We start from the raw sequence: 21,545 nt of genomic DNA, 5'->3' as shown, positions 1-21,545 counted from the left end.
GGAGGGGACCAATAACTCGAGTTAAGGGGAGCGCTTCCAGCACCAAGCGGGCACAGGAGCAATCTCTCAAGTCCCTCTCTTGAAGTGGGGTGTCTTTATTTTCAACAACAGGACATTTATACAGTCTTGGTCACGAGGCAAAATAGAGGAACAAACAGGTCATGGCAGATAGAGGAACAAAGATCAGCAAGAGGAGCAGATTGTGAAGAAATGGGGGCGTGTCTTAGGCTTCGTGAGGGGACTTGCGATGTGAAATAGTCTGACAGTTGGAAGGGGGAGGCTTCCTCATTTGGGGTTTGTGCTCGTGCTTCATGTCAAAAACAGGAACCATCTTGTGTAAAACAGGAGCTATCTTGCTGGTTCTGGGAATTGGCTGAACCACAAGAGTCAAAAAGAGGAACTATCTCGTGTAAAACAGAGACCATCTGCTCTCTGGCTTGCAGTAACTAATTCTTAAAACAGGAACTATCTGCTGGTTCTGGGAATTGGCTGAAGCACAGGAAAGGGTGGTCAATGAACTAAGATGCCAGGTGCAGGGTGTCTTACAGTTAAGAACAGGAACTATCTGCTGCTGGTTCTGGGAATTGGCAGAACCACAGAAATGTGTGTGTTCACAGTGTACAACCTTGTGCTTCCTCTTTCAGTTGGGGGTGGTCACAGGGCAGTTGGTGTGACAGGCTGAGTTACCAACAATGGACAGGATGTGGCTGAGTCTCTGGCACAACTGGGGGAAGGCACACAGGCAGGCTTCTTGGAATTGGCTCGACCACAAGGAGCAGGGGGTTGTGCAAGATTCAATGGGGATGTGAAGGACAGTTTTCAGACAAGTTGCTGAGAGCATGTCACACACAAAATGGGTGTTTGTCTGAGAAAAATGGCTACCAGGCAGAAACAGGGAAATGATGGGGCACGATTGTCAATTTTATTTCCACAGTTTCAGGGGTCACCTCTTAGTCACTGAAAGAAAGGTATCCTTTAAAGAAAGCAGTGGGTGGGGGGGGAGGAGGCGTTCACCTTCAAACAAGCCCAAATAACACAAATGCACACTGCACTTGTAGGGGTCTTGCGTATGGCGAAGAGGTTATTAGCTATGGCCTAGTGACAGATTTAAATCGTAAAAGCCACATATTCTGGGAAAAAAATCTTCATGATAAAAAGGTATACATATAGAGGCTTTGGGTCAGTCCTCTGCTTCCATTGGTCTTTTAAAGAGTCATTTACATGTTATTTCTGTCTACCACAGTCAAGGGTGTGTGGAACTCGAGTTTCATTCTGAGGAATTCTGCCGAGTTCCATGAACATTCCGCAGAGTTCCGCGAACAGGCGGAATTAGGGAAGTTGTGATGCTTGTGCTGATTTTTAGTTCTAGAAGCTCATTCCACGCTAAAAAATAAGCGCATACAGCACCACGTTGTATGCCAAACACAACTACTCAAGTTGATTTTGCTGCCACTCGAGTAGATTTTCTACTCGAGCAGCAGCTTCAGCACTGCCCATGGTCGCAACTGCCCAGAACCACCCACGTTGGGGAAATCTCAGGGGTGTCCTCCTAGTGACCGAAAGTCATGCTAGGAGACGCCAAATCTCGCTCGCCAACATACCGTTGGCGAGTCACATGTGGGAAACTCCACTGTGTGGTAGTAGGTGGAATTTGTCCAGAACTCCGCGTTTCGTGCGTAACGCGGAGTGGCCTAAACTTCACCAACTCTGCTGGCAAAGCACAATTTATTGCCCACCCCTACACACTATACAGCTTTGGGCTATAGGTCAGCCCACTTCATCCGTTGCAAGATTCGAGGTACTAGAATGCAAAGAAAGATGAGGCATAAATGAACCTTCGATGTATGCTGCTGTGTCAGGAGCTTACATTGTCAGGGGGGACTTTTACATTAAAAATGGTGATATGTTGTGGGGAGGGGAGCCACAGTTGTGGAGGGGAAGACCGCAGAGGCAGGCTCAAGACGCATTCTGTTCATGGGGGTTTTTGTACTGAGGTGTGAAAAGTTGAATATTAAAGTTGTTAATTTGCGTATGCATTATCAAAATGGCAGCCCCAAACATATATAAGTGGCAGAATTTACCATGCACTACTATAATATCTGATAATTCAGTTACAATTCTTGTCCATTAGTCCTGCTCAGTTTAGTAGTTGCCTCCAATTCTTTTGTACATTTAAATAGTTGTCAAGAACACCAGGGGTGGTTCCTGCTAATGGGCGGAGTAGAGTTGCCGCTCCTGCTGCGAGCACAGATTCCGCTTGATTGCAGGATGACATGCGCACTTCAGAGCCAGAAATCTCAGTGCTGTAAAACCGCTGAGGGATGGGAGGCACATGACCCGATCCTCAAAATGAGTGCTGTGTTAGCCAGCTCCAACTAATCCTGGAGCTGCTCTCATGCTGAGAACAGCTCCAGGATTGGTTGGATTTGTTGCAGAAAGTTAACCAGCTTCCTTCCCTTTTTGGCTCGTCTGGGAGAGACACCAGCCAGTAGCATCTCAGCCAGTCTTTTTGTGCCTCACCAATTTTAAAAGTTCCACCCTGAAGAAATACTTCTGCGTTTTTGCACCTTTCTAATTTAAAATGTGATTAGATTACCAACCCTGTGTGATTCACAAAGCTTCACTTTTAGGACTAAGCCTGGGCATAGTTTGTGGTGTTTTACTCCGCGGAACTCCACAAAGTGCTAGAAAAGCTCTGCCACACTCTGCGGAGTTCCGCCAGCTGCAGAGTTTAAGTCCCGCTGCTCGCACTAATCTTTAGCACCAGTAGTTTGTCTCGCACTGTAAAATCAGTGCATGCTGCACTACACGTCGCGCAAGAGGGGGCTGCTTTTTTGTGCCTCTCAAGTAGACATTCTACTTGAGAGGCAGCTTCCTCAACGCGAATGGTAGATTTCTCAACGCGAGCAGCCGCAATGAGAAATCTAGCCAGGAGGAGGTCTAGCGTTCCATTTTTTCTCTCAAGCGTCCGGCAACTTACTGTTGGTGAGCAGCTCAAGGAAAAAAAAGTCCGCTCTGCATCACTTCGCGTAGTTTTTCGGAAGTCCGCATGGAGCGCAGAGTGGGAGAAACTCTGCAAACTCCACCAGCAGAACGTAGTTCTTTACCCACCCCTATTTAGGACATGCATCACCCAGCAGTTCAAACTCTATTTGTGGATTATTTGAGACACAGAAAGACCCTCATTCATGATTCAGATGAGCCCTGTTTTGTGACCTCAGTCATCCCACATTGCGGTGACAGCGCCTATTTTGTACCCCAAACATCTTTGCTTGTGGTCCACTCCAAAATGCTACTCCCTGTAGACTTACAAATTGACATAGAACATTCCGCCATTAACGAGCTAATCCCTGATTTGACAGCCAATATACCCGCACTTTTGACCCCAAACATGATGTAGCAGCCATGCCACTTTATGCCTATGATTTGAGGCACCACGTGTCCCCCCCTAACCACCTTCCCTAAGTCTCCCATTGAGAATATCCAGTGGCCAGAGTTATGAGGGTCCCCGCTGAAGTCCATAGAGATGCCTCTCATTGCTCCACAGCACCATGGGAACGGCTTAGGGCACAAGAAGGGTCAACTGGCAGGGGGCACCTTACTGCACCCTAAAAATAGCACCTGACCATCGAATTTCCTACTAAAACAGATATCCCACTGAGTGGACACGGTTAGACCGGTCACCTTAAAAAGTTGACCTCTGAGGGCTGCGCCTTCCCTGGGGTTGGAGGTGAATGAGAGCTGCACGCTTCTGAGAATGAAGCTCCTGGCATAGAGTGACCCCCTGAGTAAACACAGCTATATCTCGGTCTGTACTATTTTAAAACTGCGCTCAGTGTATATTAAACTACTAGCTGCTAATCCTGAAGTCAGATTACTCATTGGTGCCGCGTTTAGTGGAATCTGAAACATGAAGTGGAGCGGAGAACAACTGTGGGACCCAAAACATATGCAGCCCCGGGGTTCAGAGATGGGGGAGTTCCTCCGACTTCGGTACCATTCTGCGACATGGAACCCCGGGAGCGAGCCCAGGACGGGACACTTGGCAGAGCGGGCCAGATGCCTCTTTTATGGAGTCGGAGGTTGTGCAGTAGGTATCAAAGGCAGGTGCCCCCGACCAAGGACCCCCCTCTCGTCGCAGGCACTCCAACGTCAAGGCGGAAAGAAGCGTGCACAGGTGGCATCCGAGGTGATGCACTCAGCATTTGACCTCTGCAGAAAATGCATTGGCTGAGACGTATTTTATTGCTTTAAATGTCGGGATATGGAGAACGTGGTGGTGATTTGCGAGTGAGGTTGGCTCCCTCAAAAGAGGAACTCGGTGCCTGTACTTGGAAAAGAAGTGGGATCTCGGTGAAAGGCAGGTGTGCGGATGAGGGCAGCGGTTGTCTCAAAAGTAACCGAAGGTGTCACTCAAGCTGCAGACGGAGAAGAAGGGGCCGCGGGAGAACGGTGGGCAGGATAGAGTGAGGTCCAGTGGCTAGAGATAGGCAAAGGAGGCACTGGGCACACGGTGATAGATGGATAGACTGAAGTGGAGCCATCGGGACGAGGCTCGTAAGCTAAGCGAGCCAAGGATGCGAATCAACGGCCCGGGCCAGTCGGTGACGGCGGTGTCCCTCTGAAGAGGAAGAGGGCGCGGAGTAAGTGCACGCTAGATGAATGTCTTCGGTGTGAACCTCTGGGCTCCTCCCTGAACTTCACCCGCTAGACACTTCCACTGAGGAATTCTTCGTCACTTGCATCCATTGGCACAGTCACATAAACCCCACTCCGCCAGTGAGCACGAGGCCATCCGCAGATGCACCTGTGGAGTATTCCACACTCAAGAGCTGGTCTTATACCCAGGTGCCGCTCTGGCCCCAGACCCCTGCCACGAGGCAGAGCGACTTTATATAGTACAAAACCAGCACCCAAGGCCGTCTCACCGGTTTCTGACATCGGACAGAGACGCTGTGTTTTAGTTTTAAAAGCACTTGCTTTTGCATTCTTGGCCTCCACCAGTGTTCAGGCAACAATAAATATGTCACAATAACCCCGGTGACTACTGTTCTTCCTGGAAAGACATCAGAGTTTTGTCTAGTGATTTTTTTTACTCATGGCAAGGTGGCACACACATGCCTGCTGCAAAAAACGTGTACCATGAAGATCACAAAGTGCATATATTGTAAATAGGTCAGTGGGTTACGGCTTTTGTCGGAGAGATCCATTTGTTAATTGCAGTTTATAAGTAACAATCCTAATATAGAACTGTGAGCTATTAACTTTCATGGAAGAGCTGCATACAAACTGCAAGGTATAGATTAAAGCGTTATGATTATTTCCCAGTCTTTCATGATCCTAATGTTGCAAAAAGGGTTTATTTGGGTAGAAATCAATTTTTATTATTAAAGAGAACGCCCAAACATGTTATAATCTAAATTCTGAGTTTGTGCTTCTCCAGACCTAGCTCTCTTCAACTATACTGTCTACCAGTATGGATTATTGTATTCAGCCGCGGCCCGTGGAGGGAGTTCCGGTGGGGCAGAAAGGCGGGGCGGAGGAGGGGCAGGGTGGGGGTGCTAAAAACCGGAATATGGATAATTGGAGTTAAGTAAACAATTTAATTAATTAAATTGTTTACTTACCTCCAAATATCCATATTCCGGTTTTTAGCACCCCCCACCCTGCCCGGCCCCGCCTTTCTGCCCCACCGGAACTCCCTCCATGGGCCGTGGCTGATTGTATTTAACTGTAATTGCTTTTATATAGCGCTTACTACCCCTGACGAGGCGTCAAATGTCTTTTTCAGCGGGAAAGGATCAGTGTTAAATTAGTATACTGAAATATGAAAGTAGTTTGAGTGGTGGCTATGGTAGTCAGTTATCTGGATTGAGAAGGGTAGGGGATGGATAGAAGAGGGGAAAAAGTTTTGCATTTATATAGCGCTTGTTAAACCTGATGGGGTGTTGAAGTGCTATTTTGGCGAGTAGCACGCTACTCCATAATAAATAAAGGATTAGTGTTGAATTAGTATAGTGAAATATGAAAGTAATTTGAGTGGTGGATATGTTAGTCAGTTATCTGGATTGAGAAGGGTAGGGGAGGGATAGAAGAGGGAAAAAAGGTTTGCATTTATCTAGTGCTTGCTATCCCTGATGAAGTGTTGGAGTGTTTTTTCAGTGAGAAGTACGCTACTCTGGAACTCATAAAGGATTAGTGGTAAATTAGTATAGGGAAATATGACATTTGAGAAGTGGACATGTTGGTCTGTTATTTTGATTGAAAAGGATAGCGGAGGGATAGAAGAATGAAGGATTTATATATATATATTTTTGAGGTCATAGCAGTAGGAGGAGGCGAGGCATGAGTAAAAAGGGATGTGAAGTGGAAGAGTCATAGGGAAGAGTTTAGAAAGGTTTGTTTCGGGGGATCAGTAAACTAAAAGAGGTGTCTGATGCAAGGAGGAGTAGAGTAGGGGAGAGTCTCGAAAGGGTTATTTTGGGGATCACAGTAGTGGTAATGGGGTTTGGGATGAATGAGAGAGTGGATGTAGAGGATATATTGATAGAGGTATAGGTTGAGAAATAGGGTAGTGCATTGAATATACTTTAAAAAAAAACATTTCTAGAAACATAATTATTCTACATCTTGATACAAAGTAATACACATATATAGGTAGATATCTATAGTACAAATAAATGCTTATATACAGAGAGATATGCTTAATATTTATTTTTGCGTATCTTCTCTTTGTGGGGAAGAGCCAATTATTGAGTAGTTTTCTGAAGATAAGGTGGTTGTCTGTTGATCTTATGTTGGTGGGTAAAGAGTTCCTGAGTTTGGCTGCTTGAACAGAGAAAGCTGTGCCACCCAAGGTTTTTTTCTTGCATCTTGGGATTTTGAGGCGAGGTGCCACTCTAGAGCTGAGGTTCCTTTGTTGAATGTGTTTGGTGATTTCATTCCTGATGAAGAGCGGCCCTGTTCCATATATCGCTTTGTGGGTGATACAAAGAAGCTTGAACGTGGATCTTCTGGCAACCGGTAACCAATGCAGGGCTTTCAAGGCAGGGGAGATGTGGTCTCATGGTTTAATATGTAAGAGTAGTCTGGCAGCCGAGTTCTGAATCCGTTGTAATCTTTTCATGGTTGTTAAAGCTGTTCCGTGGTAGAGGCTAGTGGCATAATCAAGTTTGGACAGAACAAGGTAGATATGTAACTCCTACACCTTGAAGTCCTCTGTCTTATTTAACATTTCTTATACACTGATTTACATATGTATGATTCATTACCTCTGTATGTTTGTGTGTGATGTAAAGTGCTTGGACACCCTACACTGGTATGTGTAGTACTGTAAAACTAACCGAATGCATCTAAGGGAGAGTTGTTATAAAGACTCGAGGGGCACTGTTAAAGAGTGGTAGTGCGGGAATCCGTCGCAGTTGTGGTCATTGGGGGGGTACCAACAAACATTGTCTCACTGTGCACCACCAGTGCTAAAGCCGGTCCTGCCAGCACCAGACAGGCTGTGACACTGCCCAGAATTGCCCTGCTGGGGTGCAACACCAATCCTCCCACAACCTATCGCCACGAGGTAGTGCGCCCCTGATAGTACCAATCCATCACCTCGACTCGTGACAATTAGTGCTTTTTAAAGCCTGTAAAAGAACTCGCCCTGTCACAGAGAGTTGGTATGTGCATGAGTTAATGCACTTAACATTAAAATACCGGCACTCGTTGATCACAACACATTAGTCCATGATGGCTATTTTAGACAGAACTTCTGGCATTGCCCTATTCCCAGACAGGTCAGCCCAAGAGTGACTGTCACTTTCAGGCTGAGAGATTTACAGTGAAAACTGCTTTCTTGTTCTTACATACGTCCCAACTGAGTGCTTCTGGAGTGGCACAAGTGTCATTAAATTATCAAGGATTTGTTTTGCACTGCACCAGTTAATCTGGGGTAGTGGCAGTAGATTTATTGGCAGACTTGGGCATGTGAAAGGGCGGGCTGGGAGTCTGAAAGGACAGTTCAGCTGGGGCAGTGTCAGTAGATTTATTGACCAGCATGGGAGTCTGAAAAGACATTTTCACAATTGCTTTATTAACCTTCTTGCTTTCTCAAACATGCTTGAAAATGCACCATTTGCCCACTCTTTTTCAAATGTTTCTCGAGAGGAGAACTCCCTCGAGTCCTCCTTATGATGGTCAGGCTCGCTTACTAAACTCGCTCGCCAGCAGGCGCTCATCCCACACTTTTACTCCTCACCACTTTCAAATGTCACCAGCAGCCACTGAGTAACACCAACTCAATGAACAAGGGCCTCTACAATGGCCAGGTTCAAATAATACTGAAGCCATTTCACACATTTCAGTGTGAAACTGCTGGCATTTTTCTGACTTTTACAGTTCTCCATTATGTGGGGTTCATTTATATTCATAAACACTGAATATCTTCATATCTTCACCTATGAGTGGGATCATGGAATGCTTTACCAATTCTTTTTCTTGTCTGTTCAACATTAAACAAGAGTTTTCTGCTTTTATTTCCTTCAAAAATGAAAAATAAAGAAATTTTGAACGAAGACAGGGCAGCAATGGGATATTGCATTTTTAAGGTTGCCTGTCTGCACAACCTGATCCCAAAGTGCAGTACAGTTGAAAATTGAAAAACTGCTGGATTATTCAATTATCTGGATTACAAGACAACTTTGAGTGTTTTATGTCAATTTCAGCACATTATTTTCTGATGAGACCTTGATACCATATTTTCTGTTTCCTAAAATCCTCATCCTGAGGGGAAAACACATTGGAAAAATACCTTCAGAATTTTGTAGTTTGTTTACTTAAAAGTCATACTGTGTCAGAATGTCCTTTCTCCCAAAGGTCATGCTGGAGCCTGAAGGACAGAAATAGAATTCCCCTGAGAGGGATGAAGTGTGCACAATGTACACTTCATCCCAGTATTTTAGAGGTTCTCAACTATGAAGAGTCCAGAAAATCCCATTCTTCCCCTCTGCAAACTTTGAGATCCTGAAGTGATGCATCCTGTTGCTTTGGGAGCTTAAAGGAATTATTGCACTATCAACAATCCTGATCAACGTTTACAGTGGTAGTGCTACGAAGACCCTATATTTATTTATTTGAGTTTTATATAGCGCTGGCTAGACCCAAGGTTATTGGAGCACTTTACATGCTTTGAGAATACGTTTACAAGAAGTACATGACAAGTCACTGAATTAAAAGCAGTCATAGAGAAAAATGCAGGACAATAGAGCAGTAATGTAGTCCATAGTAAGGATACAGTAATGTATCGCAATCAAGCAATTGGGTAATGGGGATAGGGAGAGATTTGAGTCTGCGTAGTCAATTAGTCTGGAAACCACCTAGACGGAAATTGTCAAGGAGGGTCATGTCTTTGGGAAACCTAAATCAACGTATTCTTGTTGAAGTAGTTGTTGAGTAGTAGAGATTTGAGGTCCCGTTTGAAGCAAGAAAAGGAGGGGTTGTGGTACAGATAACTTAAGGAGTGAGTTCCAAACCTTGGGGGTATTTCCAGAGAAGGAGCGTGCCTGCAATGATTTCTTTTTAAGTTTGGGAGATATGAGAAGAAGAGAGTTGGAGCTTCTGAGAGCCCGGCCTTTTTCTGCTCATGATAATTTAGTTTATAGATATTTGGGGCGTTTTGTATGTATGCTTTGTGGGTGATACAAGCTGTGTTGTAGATGTCTTGTTGTTGACTGTTTCATTAAGAATTTATTTGGAAACTCATGTCAACAATGATGTTGGGTAGGCAGCCTTTCTTCCCGTTATAATTAGCAGCTTTGAATGTTTCACCAATAGATGTCCATATGTTCATATTTCAGCATCTGCATTTTATAATCGATCTTACTTAGACTTCATTGTTTACATAACAGATTATAAACTCACACCATTTCACCCTCATTTTTGATATGGCGGCCACACTCTATAATAAATAGGGGACCGAGGTTGGTCTAAGTCCCAATATAGTGTTTTTGAACTACATGGTCTTTCTAATATGCTTGTATGCTGTGTCTTTAAATTTAAAGGTTTAAATAGGCGCCCAGGGACGTTGGCCGCCACCCGAGGAGCACGCAAACTGATAAACGTATTCGTTGAATCTATAGCTGTGCACTTATCCCTTTCATACGTATTCTAATATGCTGACAGGAATTCGCTAGGACCAGAAATCCGAGGTTGGTTTTAGTCATGGGGTAGCAGGCGTAGTGCCTCTACGCGTATTTCCACGGAGTTTGAAAAAAGCTCTGTGGAAATACGCTATGCTCCCTCCCCCCGGACCCAAAATAAAAAGAAGGCACTTACCCTTCCTTTGGGAGGGTGGAAGGGCTAGCTAACTCTGCTACTTCACAGAGAGGAGTTTTTGCCTGAACTCCACGTTTGGCACAGAGTGCGAAGTACGCAAAAATCTGCAAACTCCGTTGGCAGAGCGGACTTACCCGCCCGGGGTTAGTGCAACCTGGTCAAGAACATCTGTCACCGATGAGCTGTAGTGGCTGGTGAGGTCATCAACGGTGTGAAGGAGGGTTATGAATCTGAATTGATCGATGATCCAGGATTACAGCTCATTTAGTGGAATATATACTTGATTTTCCTAGCCCAGTGCATGGGTTTGTTGGATGGTGCTGGGAAGGATATGTGGTGTAATTTGAGATTGAACAGTATTTGATGGTGGTCCAAGCAGTTGATCAGCAGGATGGAACAAAGGGGGACAAGTTCACTTTTATTAATTCGCATCTAGAGTTGAGCCTTTATTATGGGTCTGATTATTACAGAGTTGCTTGAGGTCGTTGATTTCCAGTAAGTTATTTAGGTTACAGATAATGGCGTCTTCTGTGTCATTCCAGTGCAGGTTGACGTCACACGTCATTGGAATCACTTAGTGAGAACTGAGTTATTAGGCAGGTGATGTGGGCTTCAAGTTAGCTATTTTTAAAAAATTTCTTCTCCATTTAGCATTGTTTTTTACTTGAAGGAGTTTGCATGCTATATTTTACTTTTTTGGGTCCTTCCTGTCTTTAGTTAAGTCTAGGGGTGGGGGAAGGTTCCATGTTGACTTGAGTGTCAGTGTTGCCAGCGGGTTGATTACAAAAGAAAATGGTGTTTTCCCTGAAAATATGTCTCTTGTAGGAGAGCCGCTTGGATCTTAGTAGTGAGAGGCGCGCCAGTGGGGGTTCTGTCTCCAAATCTTTTGGTCTTTCTAAGTTGTCGTCTTTCGTTGTTAAGGTCTAAGTTGAACCAGGACCTGGATTGAATTTTTCTCAATCTATTTCGTGTGAGTGGTGCAACCTGGTCAAGATCATCTGTCACTGATGAGCTATCAAGGGCGGTGAGGTTTATCAACAGTATCAAGGAGGGGTTGTGAATCTAATTGATCGCTAATCCTGGATTATAGCTCTGTTAGTGGAATATATACTTGATTTTCCTAGCCCAGTGCGTGGGCTTGTTGGATAGTGCTAGGAAGGATATGTAATGTCATTTGAGATTGAAAAGTATTGACGTCTAGAGTTGAGCCTTTATTATAGGTCTGTTTATTACAGAGTTGCTTGAGGTCGTTGATTTTTAGTAGGCTATTAAGGTTAAGGATAATGGCATCTTCTGTGTCATTCCAGTGCAGCTTTAAGTCACACAGGAGCACATCAATGGAATCAGTTAGTGAGAACTGAGTTATTAGGCAGGTTAGTTCCTCAATGAACAGTGTGCAATCACCAGGTGGGTGATAGATGGTGTGGAGTTTTGTGGGAGTTGTGCCTTTCTATTCCACGATATTTGAAGGTTGAGTAGTTTGTGGCCTCTAGAGGGTTAAGTTGGGTTTCCTCTTTGTGGATGATCACAAGCCAGTCCTCTGTTCACCCTGGCCTATCCCATCTGGTGATGGAGTAGCCAAGTGGAGTGAGCAAACCCTAGTATCCGGACTGAGTCCATAACCAGATTTCCATAAGGAATTCAGTGTCCACTTCTTTTAGCTACGCATCGACATGCCCTCCCCCTTTAATAAAATAAAGAACTCCATTATGTTTATTTAAATGTAGTAAACCTGCAATGGTGCTTTAGCACTGGGAGTGAAAATGGCTGTTTCGACTCCACGTTAAAGCAAGCAGTGTTGTGAGGGTTCAGTACCACAGGCTGTCACTAGGAGTCCCTTGTGACCTCTTTTGGTCACATATGGTGCTGCACGCTGCAACATGACTAGGCAAAGGATATAGCACAGCGGTGAGAGCTGTCGATCCCGGTTTGAGTCTACCAGTCTCAACATCCTGTGATAATGGGCTGATTGTTTAATTTCCCCGAGCCCATGGCTAGCTGCACCATATAAATAAAAGTATTTGTAAAGAAACAAAAGAAATTTGGAAAACAGCAGTGGCCTTGGAGGGGTGGTGGCGCCTGCAAGCATGGGGAGATTAAGGGATATGAAGCAACCAAAGCTCTGTTGTGGGAGAGGTGAGGAGGAGGCACTGGAGATAAAGCAGCGGCAAGCAAAAGATGCGACAGAAGTTTCACTTTACAAGTAACCAGAACAGTTAATGAGCATAGAGGCAGGCAAACTAAAAAAATAGTTCTCTCTAAGTATAAATAACCTCAACATTAAGAACACATGTAAGAGGAGCAGTCCTCATTGGAGGATATCAAATTCCAAAAGGAGAGACTACTAAGTGTATTCACCAATGAAAAGACATTTCCAAAGGACAGCAACAGGACTCAATAAAAAAGATGGGCGTTTTTTAAGCCCATATCCTAGATACAGAATGTCTCGAAGAGACCTCGCATGCGCTGCCTAGGCAAGACTTAAAAAGACATCTTTAAGGTTTTACAAATCAGTATGAACGGGTACATCACCACTGACGTTATGTGCTCCAGATATGAAGGATAATATGAATTAGTGCGCAAAACCATATGCGTGGGTTTGTTGCCACTTGTTAAACACATGCAAGTGTGTTATGTTTTTCTGATTAGATTAAATGTCAACAATCTATGTTTTACAAATGAAATAAAAACAAATTCAACTATTACTCGAGTGTAGAGTCGGTCCAGATATTTTATATGTTGGTGCCTGTAGATGAAAAGCCATCAAAATAGTTATAGAATATTTTGTAGTTTTTCTCCACACCTCTGATAGCCATGCCCTCACACATACTGACTCAACTATGACTCTGCATCACTTCAATCTCATTTTAAAATATTAGCTGGCTTTAAGTTCAGCGAAGAGCAATGAGTGACTTTCTTAAGACATTGAATTGTGAAGAGACGGGAGTATCAATGTAGCTAAAATATCTAGGGTGCATTAGAAGTCATTGAAAAGTAAGTACATTAATAGCGATGTATTTTGATTTAATTAGACCCTAAAGTGACCCTTTCAAGACTAACTTCATAATTCTTAATTTTATTCTATCCTAGGAGCTTCAGATGCTTAGTAAGACATACAGCAACATCCGAATACTGCCTCTTGGTGAGTAGGGTTACATTTATGAGCTGTGTTTAGTTGGACACAGCCTTCTGTTATTTGTGTTTTGACATTATCTCTCAGAGTTTTTCTGATCCTAATGGAAAATCCATGATGAAAAACGTGGTGTTTCCTAAGGCCAGAGAGCAATTTAGAAGTGCTGAGTTGGGAATCTTCTGTTGGCACATCTAATAATCCTTGATTTATAGGGATTTGAGAAATGGTTTCTGGTTCCTTTGTATTTAACTCCCCTTTCTTGGAAGTGGAGTTTGCAGAGAGAAAGTTGGCATGGTTTCCACAAAGGTAATTAGCTTGTTTTCCAGAGGCATCTGCTGCTGAAAGCTTGCAGGGCGGGGGAAAAGTCTGCCACATGTTAGATTTTCACTCTTACTAGATCATTTTATGTAGGCTTAATAGTGAGGCAGGTGGTTCTCTAATGTAACTGATATGGGATAGAAGCCTTGACTTCTCTTCAGTGTGCTATGTGATAAGAGAGGGCAGGGCCACAACACTCTTCCACCCCAAAAGCATATGTCATTAATTTTGTTTTTACTAAAATATCAGTGCCAAGGGGATATAGCCTTGTGCCGGTTCCGACAGCTCAGTGTATCTGCAACTCACAACATCTGTTCTCATGGTGCTACTGATGGTTCCCAGGAATGCTTGGTGCCAGAGTCATCATTTAGCGAGGCCTAAAGGCCTTATTGTCTGAAGGTTGGATCCCTCTACTGAGTCAGCTGAAGATAATGGTTTGAAGCAAATACCCCTGTATGTGTGGGTGCACTCTCAAGCCTCACCTGTAGGCCTTGAAAAGCAGGGATCTGTACAGCCATGGGACTTGGAAGTTTGGAGAGTAATGCAACACCATGGTGTATTAAGGTGAACCCCTTAGAGGTGAGTTGTCCACAGAGGTGCAATCTGCCTTCATCCGCCTTCTACCTTCAGCGCTCAATTTAAGCTAGTGGTTGCTGGTAGGGATCAGCACTTATTTTTCTATACGTTTGCAAAGTTCAAGAGAGGCAAAAACACAGAGATCCGAAAGACAGAAATGAAAAAGATGGCAAACCCGTCACAAAAGGAGAAAGCAGGACCCTGCAAGAGCAAGAAAAAAGCAGGGAGTGTCTGAGAATGGATTGAAGAATGCCAGCCTTGGCATTGAGTGTGTCGACATTTAATTGGACCATCCTTCATCTTCTGAGCAGAGCTTCGGGCACCAGCCCTCTTTTGTTAACAAATTAAACTTTTGTGTGCATGGAGATGTGACTGTTATCCCTAACCTGCCTTTTGAATGGGGCTGCCACCACCAATCGTTCAGTGTGAGGTGCTGCATAGATCTGTGTGATACGATAAATGTGATGCTTGATTGTGCACCAAAGGGGGTTGAAGGTTGAGGCTCTCCATGCCTTACAGGATTGATTGTGACTCCATGTTGGCATGGTGTCCTACAGTGGTACACCCAATTTCTATTTTAGGCGGTCTTTAGTGAATCTGAAATGTGTGGCTCCTTGTTACTGGTAAACCCTGAAGATTACTGCTTAGATTTTGTTTTTATGGAGGTCTAGCTAATGCTTTCTGGCAGGGGATGTGCTGTAGAGGCTTGACTGAAACCAATCAATCAAGTTGCTGTGCTTGCTGAAAGCAGACATACCTCGGTCTTCTCCTCTCCAAACTGCTATGGCCACCTCTGCCCCTAGGTCCTCTATCATGGTGACAATATGGAAATCTGCAAGCAGAGCCCTGGCTACTAGTCCTTCCTAAACTATCAACCCCATTGAATGCTGCTCTACTTGACATAGTTTTTGGAAGGTGCACTGTGTTGCTCCTTTCTGCTTCTTCCTCCATGGGACTAATGATGGTTTTTGGGCATCTTACAGATGACTAAAATTCCCACTTCGTCCAATCAGTCACCAGAGGTAAATTCTCCATAGTGCTGTCAAAAATACAAACTAAAGAAAGAGCTTTGTCTTGTGGTAATTGACCTAACTCAATCCATCCTGGACAGGGTAGAATTGTTTCTGCCGTAACAGTCAGAAGATTACTTTATCCAATTAGCATTTACCATCTCTGACCTTGAGCAATACCTCTTTGATAAGCTGTATCAGGATTGTGATAATCTCACACTTTCCACCAATCTCCCTTTGCCCTCAACATCCAGCTCACTAGAACACACTTATGACCCCCCTCCCCCAATAACCATATATCAATGGCCAACAAAAGAGGCTGAACCCAGATACCCTGAGAAGTGGTCATTTCTACAAAGGGAAAGAAATGATCCAAAGCTACACGAGCAAGGATCCAGATTTGGAGTTTCAGAGTTGCAGTCTTGTCGTTTTCCAGGGTATAGTTCCAGCCACATTGGCAAGGTGGTGAGAGACAAGGGAGATCATGGACTGAGGAAGGAGAGTATCTCCCATCGTTGTGGCTTTACTGTCCAGACTCCCTTCAAGAATCATAGTACACAACACCGGATGAGATCATTAGTGCGTGGAGCTGCTGACTCGAGATGATGCTGGTCAAGTGGAATCTCTGTACCCTTCCTTTGTGGTCATAAAACCCTTTCAAAGACACCACACTCCTACATCTAAACTTAGAGTGAAGACCTCTTGCCAAGCTGAGAAGTTCGATATGGCACTGGAGTGGACACCCCTTGAACGTTGATCCTCTTGCAAAGTTTGGAATCTGTTATGGAGTTTCTAGTGTATACATCATGTATCCTGAAGGATTTGAGCCTTCCTTGGATGTTGTTCAGGTTAAATCGTGCCTATGCTTTCCGCTGAGAGTTTTACCCCTATGCACCCTCTTGCATCTTCTTACAAGATACTTCAATGAGTACTTGTGATTTAACCCTTTGTCTATTGTTCCCGATGGTAGTGCCCTTCTTCTCTTTAATTCCCTGTTAGACTGCCTGGTGTCACCTCCTGAGTCATTTCAAATTTTTGCTTTCTTTACTTTTTCCCTTGCAGCAATATGTTTCCGGCCATTTAATATTTTAAGACCGTTGTTAAAAACAGAAGTGAGTGTTCAATGTTTTTGCAGTTAATGCATTTCTTCCTATGGCTGGGCATAGTTTTGAATGAGCCAAATTTGTGCTTGAACCACATATGAAGCATTGGCACAGAGAACCATGAACTTTTTGAATGACTTGCCTTTGCCTTTAAGTTTAAGGAGGCACTGACAACTTATAGACACAGAGATAATACAGGAGAATTGGTATAAAAAAAATACAACACATTACTAAAGAAATCTCAGGAAACCATGAATTTTGAATTGCTTATTGCGTCTTTTCCATGAGCAGCCACGGTGTTCCCTGGCTCTTTTGTCATGCCTATGTGCGAATAAGCCCACCTACAATCGTAAGGGGTCTGGACTGAGTTTTGTTAGTACAGTTTAAACGCACTATTATATTTGACGGTTTTCTTGCCAATCATATATTAGATGTTATGTAGCTCAGGTTCCAAGTGGTATCCATGGTGTCTTCCTTAATGCTACACGAATCTTCTCATATTCTGGGCATGGGAGGCTGGCGGGAAAAGGTTCCATGGGTGGCGTTTGAAAGGGATTGAGCAGAAGCTGGGAAACAACTTAGAATTATCAGATGGGGGTGAAACATTTTGATTGACTTGCCACTTATCTGTGAGAAAAGTACTGCTATATCACGCTTTTGTCCTGATTCTAAAAGCAACCCTTCACAAAGAGTTTCTAAACATATCTTCCAAAAGCACTTAGAATTAAAGGCATCCCTCTGATGTTCGTGACAGATAATAGGGCTGGGCAGGGATCTTTTCTGACACAAAACGTCATATGGGGTGTGACAAGAGAATCACAACTTAAAACCTATTTCTTCTGTAGGTGGCAAAAAGCCATTTCTTTTGTAGTGATTATAGTCTGACCAGGCCTTTTTAACTGGGTTATGTGAGAGGAAGCCAGTTGCCCACTGTCACTAAATTCTGTTGCCTATAGTGTACCTGGAATCCTAACAATAAGATCCTATGTGCTTCAGCTTGTGCACTTATGTCAGTAAAGTGGAGTGCAGTACATCAGTGTATGGGTGAACCACAGTGACACAAGCCAGTGGGTCTGATTGGGGTTGGCCCTTGCCTGGTTATGTGCACAAGATGGAGGTGAGGTTGTGCTTCCCACTCTGGGGGTATTGCTGACATTCCTGAGACTGGAGAGGGGGAATGTGGGCACTGTTGAGGAGACCGGCTTCCCCTTAGAAATTTGAATAGGCCTTTCTGATATAGTGAGCTTCCGATTTAGTCATTTAGTCATTCTAGAGCTGCCATTTGGTGGATGGCAGCAGTGAAGGGTGGATTTCAGTTTCTATTTTCAGGGTGTGAATGGTCGTGAGAAGTGGTACAACCCTCTGTCTCTTCCTGATCACTCAATAAACAAGCAAAGAGTGTCTAATGGTTGCACTAAACCACATTAAGGAGCAAAAAAAGGGGGAGAAAAAATGGCCTCAGTTAGGACATTTAAGAAAGCCCTCACTCACCACCTAGTGATGACATGCTTCATCATCGGGCCCCACCAAAGAGACCGAGTGTCTCTTTGGTGTGCTACAACCCCAGGACTACTACGGACCAGGTTAGTGAGATTTAGGACGTGTTTGTGCAAACTAAACTAATGGGTGGTGAGGGTATTAAAAAATGTCTTTAGTGTATCAAAAGGAACTTTATTCTATGATCACTAAGGACATTATATTAAAATCTATGTGTATGGAAGCAGTCCACATTTAGTTGAGTGGTAGATTCCTAAATTTCAGTCGACATGTTTCTTGCCACGAAACGGTGTAATTTTACCAGGCAATTCTTCAGGACTAAAAGTGTGTTTTAAACCCTGGCGGTATGGACGCGCTAAGGCCCACCCTTGCCTAGGGACGTGTAAGTGAAAATAAGAAAAACAGTGAAAACGTGCAAAAAATATTAGGAAGAAAGAATTGTCTCCCTAATCACTCCTGGTTTAGGAGGCTTCAACTTTACGGTTTCTGCACCTGTGAATAAAAGGGACATGGACACACATGTAGAACAGGACATACATTTAGTATTTGTTCTGATGGTAATCGTAAATCTATGGTGCTCCAAATGTGGTTCAGAGACAATAGTGGCGAAATATAACCATATAGTTATCACCACCTTAGCCCCTGGGGTTTTAGTTGCTATTCAGAAGGAAGTGCTACGTGCTATGCGTGGTAGAAGCTAGGTGTGTAGGTAAAGAAAAACGGAAGCTTAACTTCCGATTTGCGATCAAATTAATAGTGCAGATCGATCGCGTGAAATAAATAAATTAAAATGTCTCCATTTGTTGGTGTTAAGGAGGAATACCATGGGTCACAGGAGGGGGGTGGGAACGTAATTGGCACACCCTGCGCGTTTGTCAAATAAAATAGAGAGACATAGAGTGAGTCATTGACATTAGAATCGGTACTTAGCTTAGCGGTGAGCCGATCGTTGAGTCACAGGTACTACTCACGCCCTCGATGCTCGGCACCCTCAGTGTACATGCATCACCCTCTACTGGACCCCGAAGATGTGAAAGCGGGGTCAGGATGCCGTATATGTTCGAACAGCAACGAGGCGGGGATCGTTTCCGGGATAGGTGTGGTCAGAGGAGTGGCAGGAGGTAACGCCCTTGAGTGAGCCAATCACCTTGGAGTGACAGTGTAGTCACATGATCGGCATATCGTTGCTCAGCAACTAGACGCGTCTGGATGCGTTACCAGCTCGACGGGCGCCTTAGAGTTTGTGAAAAACGCTAAGGCTGAAATCCATAGTTTGATACCTAGGGGGTCAAAAACTGGGGCGTGAGATTGTGACGCGCCCTAGCACATAAGTGGGCCGCTATTCTGAAAAAAAGGAAAAGGGTCCTATTATGGCAATAATGTGCTTTCTGATAACCGATTGCTAGCTAATAAGATTACGAAAAATACTTATTAAGGCAGGGAGTCTGGCCCGTGAACAAACACCGTGGCATGTTTGTGGATTAGCTGTGTAATGCACATAATTCTGCTGTATGGCGGAAGTTCATTATATGACAATGTGCATGTATAAAGTCAATGGCAGGGCTATGGGGAGAAGTTGTAAAGCAGCCAGGAGGTACCAGATTCACATGATGAACTATTTGACTCACAAAATGTCTATTTAATCACAGCATTCCAAGGTATGTCATCATTCAGACCAATCAGGTGGGTCCTAAGCCTGTAGACCCACCTCTGTTCTTTTTCAAAGAGGCGACTGCTTATGTTATTGCCACTGTTCACGTGTTCAATTACAGTCCACTGTAAATCATTGGTTGTGTGATTTTTCTCAAAGAAATGTCTGCTCATTTTAGTTGTTAGTTTTTTGCTTCTGATGTTTGAACGATGCTCGCAAATTCTCTGCTTCACCTTTCTACTTGTCATGCCTACGTAACGTAGGTCACAAGGACATTTGATCAGGTATACTACATTTTGCGTGTTGCAGTTTGTGTGATCCCTCTGTATCCATGATTTTCCAGGTTCAAGGTCAAGTGTTTTTGAAGGTGCAGTTATGTGACAAACACTGCAGTTGGAGCAGGGAAAATGGCCAGTAACTCTTGGTAGGTTCCAGGTGTCAGTGATAGATCTCACTGTGTCGGGGGAGTGGCTTTTGGTCGTGTATGGACGAGTGCATCTCTTAGACTACGTCCTTTTTTAAAAGAGAACAATGTTTTTTCCCAGGTTTTGTTCGTACTGGACAGGATTCTCCAATTTTTGTTAATTGACTTCTTCATGTAGTTAGATAGGGTGCTATATGTAGTCACACATGTTAATGGTATGTCTTTGGAGTTGTTGACTTTATCCTCTAATAGAGCTTCCCGTGGCTGGGTACGTGCTCTTTTGTTACCCTTATTCAGTGTTGTCACTGGGTAGCCTCGAGTTTTCAGTTTATCTGTCAAGTCGGCAGATTGGGTCTTAAAATCTTGTAGGTCAGAGCAGTTGCGTCTAAGCCGCAAGTACTGGCCGTATGGCAAATTTTCTTTCAGTGGACGGGGATGGAAACTCGTGAATTCTAGAAGGTTATTCGGAGCGGTTGGCTTGAAAAAAGTTTTTGTGGTGAGTCTTGTCCCAGTGACATTGATTGTCACGTCCAAAAAGGTTGCCTCAGTTTTGCTGGTCGCAAAAGTAAATTTCAAATTCGGATCTAGGGTATTAATCCAGGTCAAGAAAGCCTGTAGCTGTTGGTCATTGCCGGTCCATATTACTAGGACGTCGTCAATGTAGCGTCTCCAGATCTTTATAGACGTGGCGAAGGGACACTCTGGGTGTAAGACGTGTTTAGCCTCAAAATTGGCAACATAGAGGCCCGCTACACTGGGGGCAAATGTGCTGCCCATCAGTGCATTGTAGGAAGAGGTTACCTTTGTAAGAGAAAAAATTCTTTTTCAGTGCTAATGTAGCGCACTCCAAAATGAAATCTTTTGATGTTTGGAAATTCCAGGTGACTGAGTTGAGAGCAGTACCCAGGACCTTGATGGTATCGTCCTGGGGGATGCTGGTGTAAAGGCTCTCGATGTCTAGTGTGACCAATGTTACTGTATATCCTGTGAGGTCGAGGTCTTTGAGCACCTGAAGGAGGTTCTTGGTGTCCTTGAGGTAGGTTGGAGTGCTCTGGACAATTGGCTTCAGGTAATAGTCACAGAAGCGTGATAGAGGCTCAAGCAAAGAGCCTATGCCAGACACAATTGGTCGGCCGGGGGGGGCATTCGATTCTTATGCGTTTTCGGCAGTGTATATAAGTAAGGGACTATGCTTTCATTTCCCTTAATGTGGTTTAGTGCAACCATAAGACACTCTTTGCTTGTTTATTGATCATAACCGGGGAATAAGAGTGTCGGTCTACTCTCCCTACCTCTCTTTTTGTTTAAAGTCTTCCTGATCAGTGTCAGATCTGGCTGCTGAGAGTCAAGGTGCAGACTGTTCAGATCTCTGCGCACCTCTGTTGTGGGTGCTCCAGTTTGAAGACAACCAAGCATTTGTCATGAGTGTTGCTTCTGACAGTAAAGTCTGAATAACAGCCTGTAAAGGACATTTGAAAAGGCAACGAGTGGGGCTTCCAATTCTGGGAGG

General features: G+C 44.0%; 1 protein-coding gene across 2 annotated transcripts in view; it reads left to right on the top strand.

The window, feature by feature from the left end:
• The window catches only part of LOC144754510 (C-signal-like), a 199,281-nt gene that overhangs the window by 113,113 nt on the left and 64,623 nt on the right, over positions 1 to 21,545 (top strand). For both annotated transcript variants that reach the window (XM_078642397.1, XM_078642398.1), the window contains exon 2: positions 13,414 to 13,465. In XM_078642397.1, coding sequence (XP_078498523.1) covers positions 13,414 to 13,465 — 52 coding nt within the window. The remainder of the gene's footprint in view (positions 1 to 13,413; positions 13,466 to 21,545) is intronic.

The sequence above is a fragment of the Lissotriton helveticus genome, chromosome 5_1 (genome assembly GCF_964261635.1).
Source record: "Lissotriton helveticus chromosome 5_1, aLisHel1.1, whole genome shotgun sequence".
NCBI lineage: Eukaryota > Metazoa > Chordata > Amphibia > Caudata > Salamandridae > Lissotriton > Lissotriton helveticus.
This window is presented reverse-complemented; position numbering and strand designations above follow the sequence as displayed.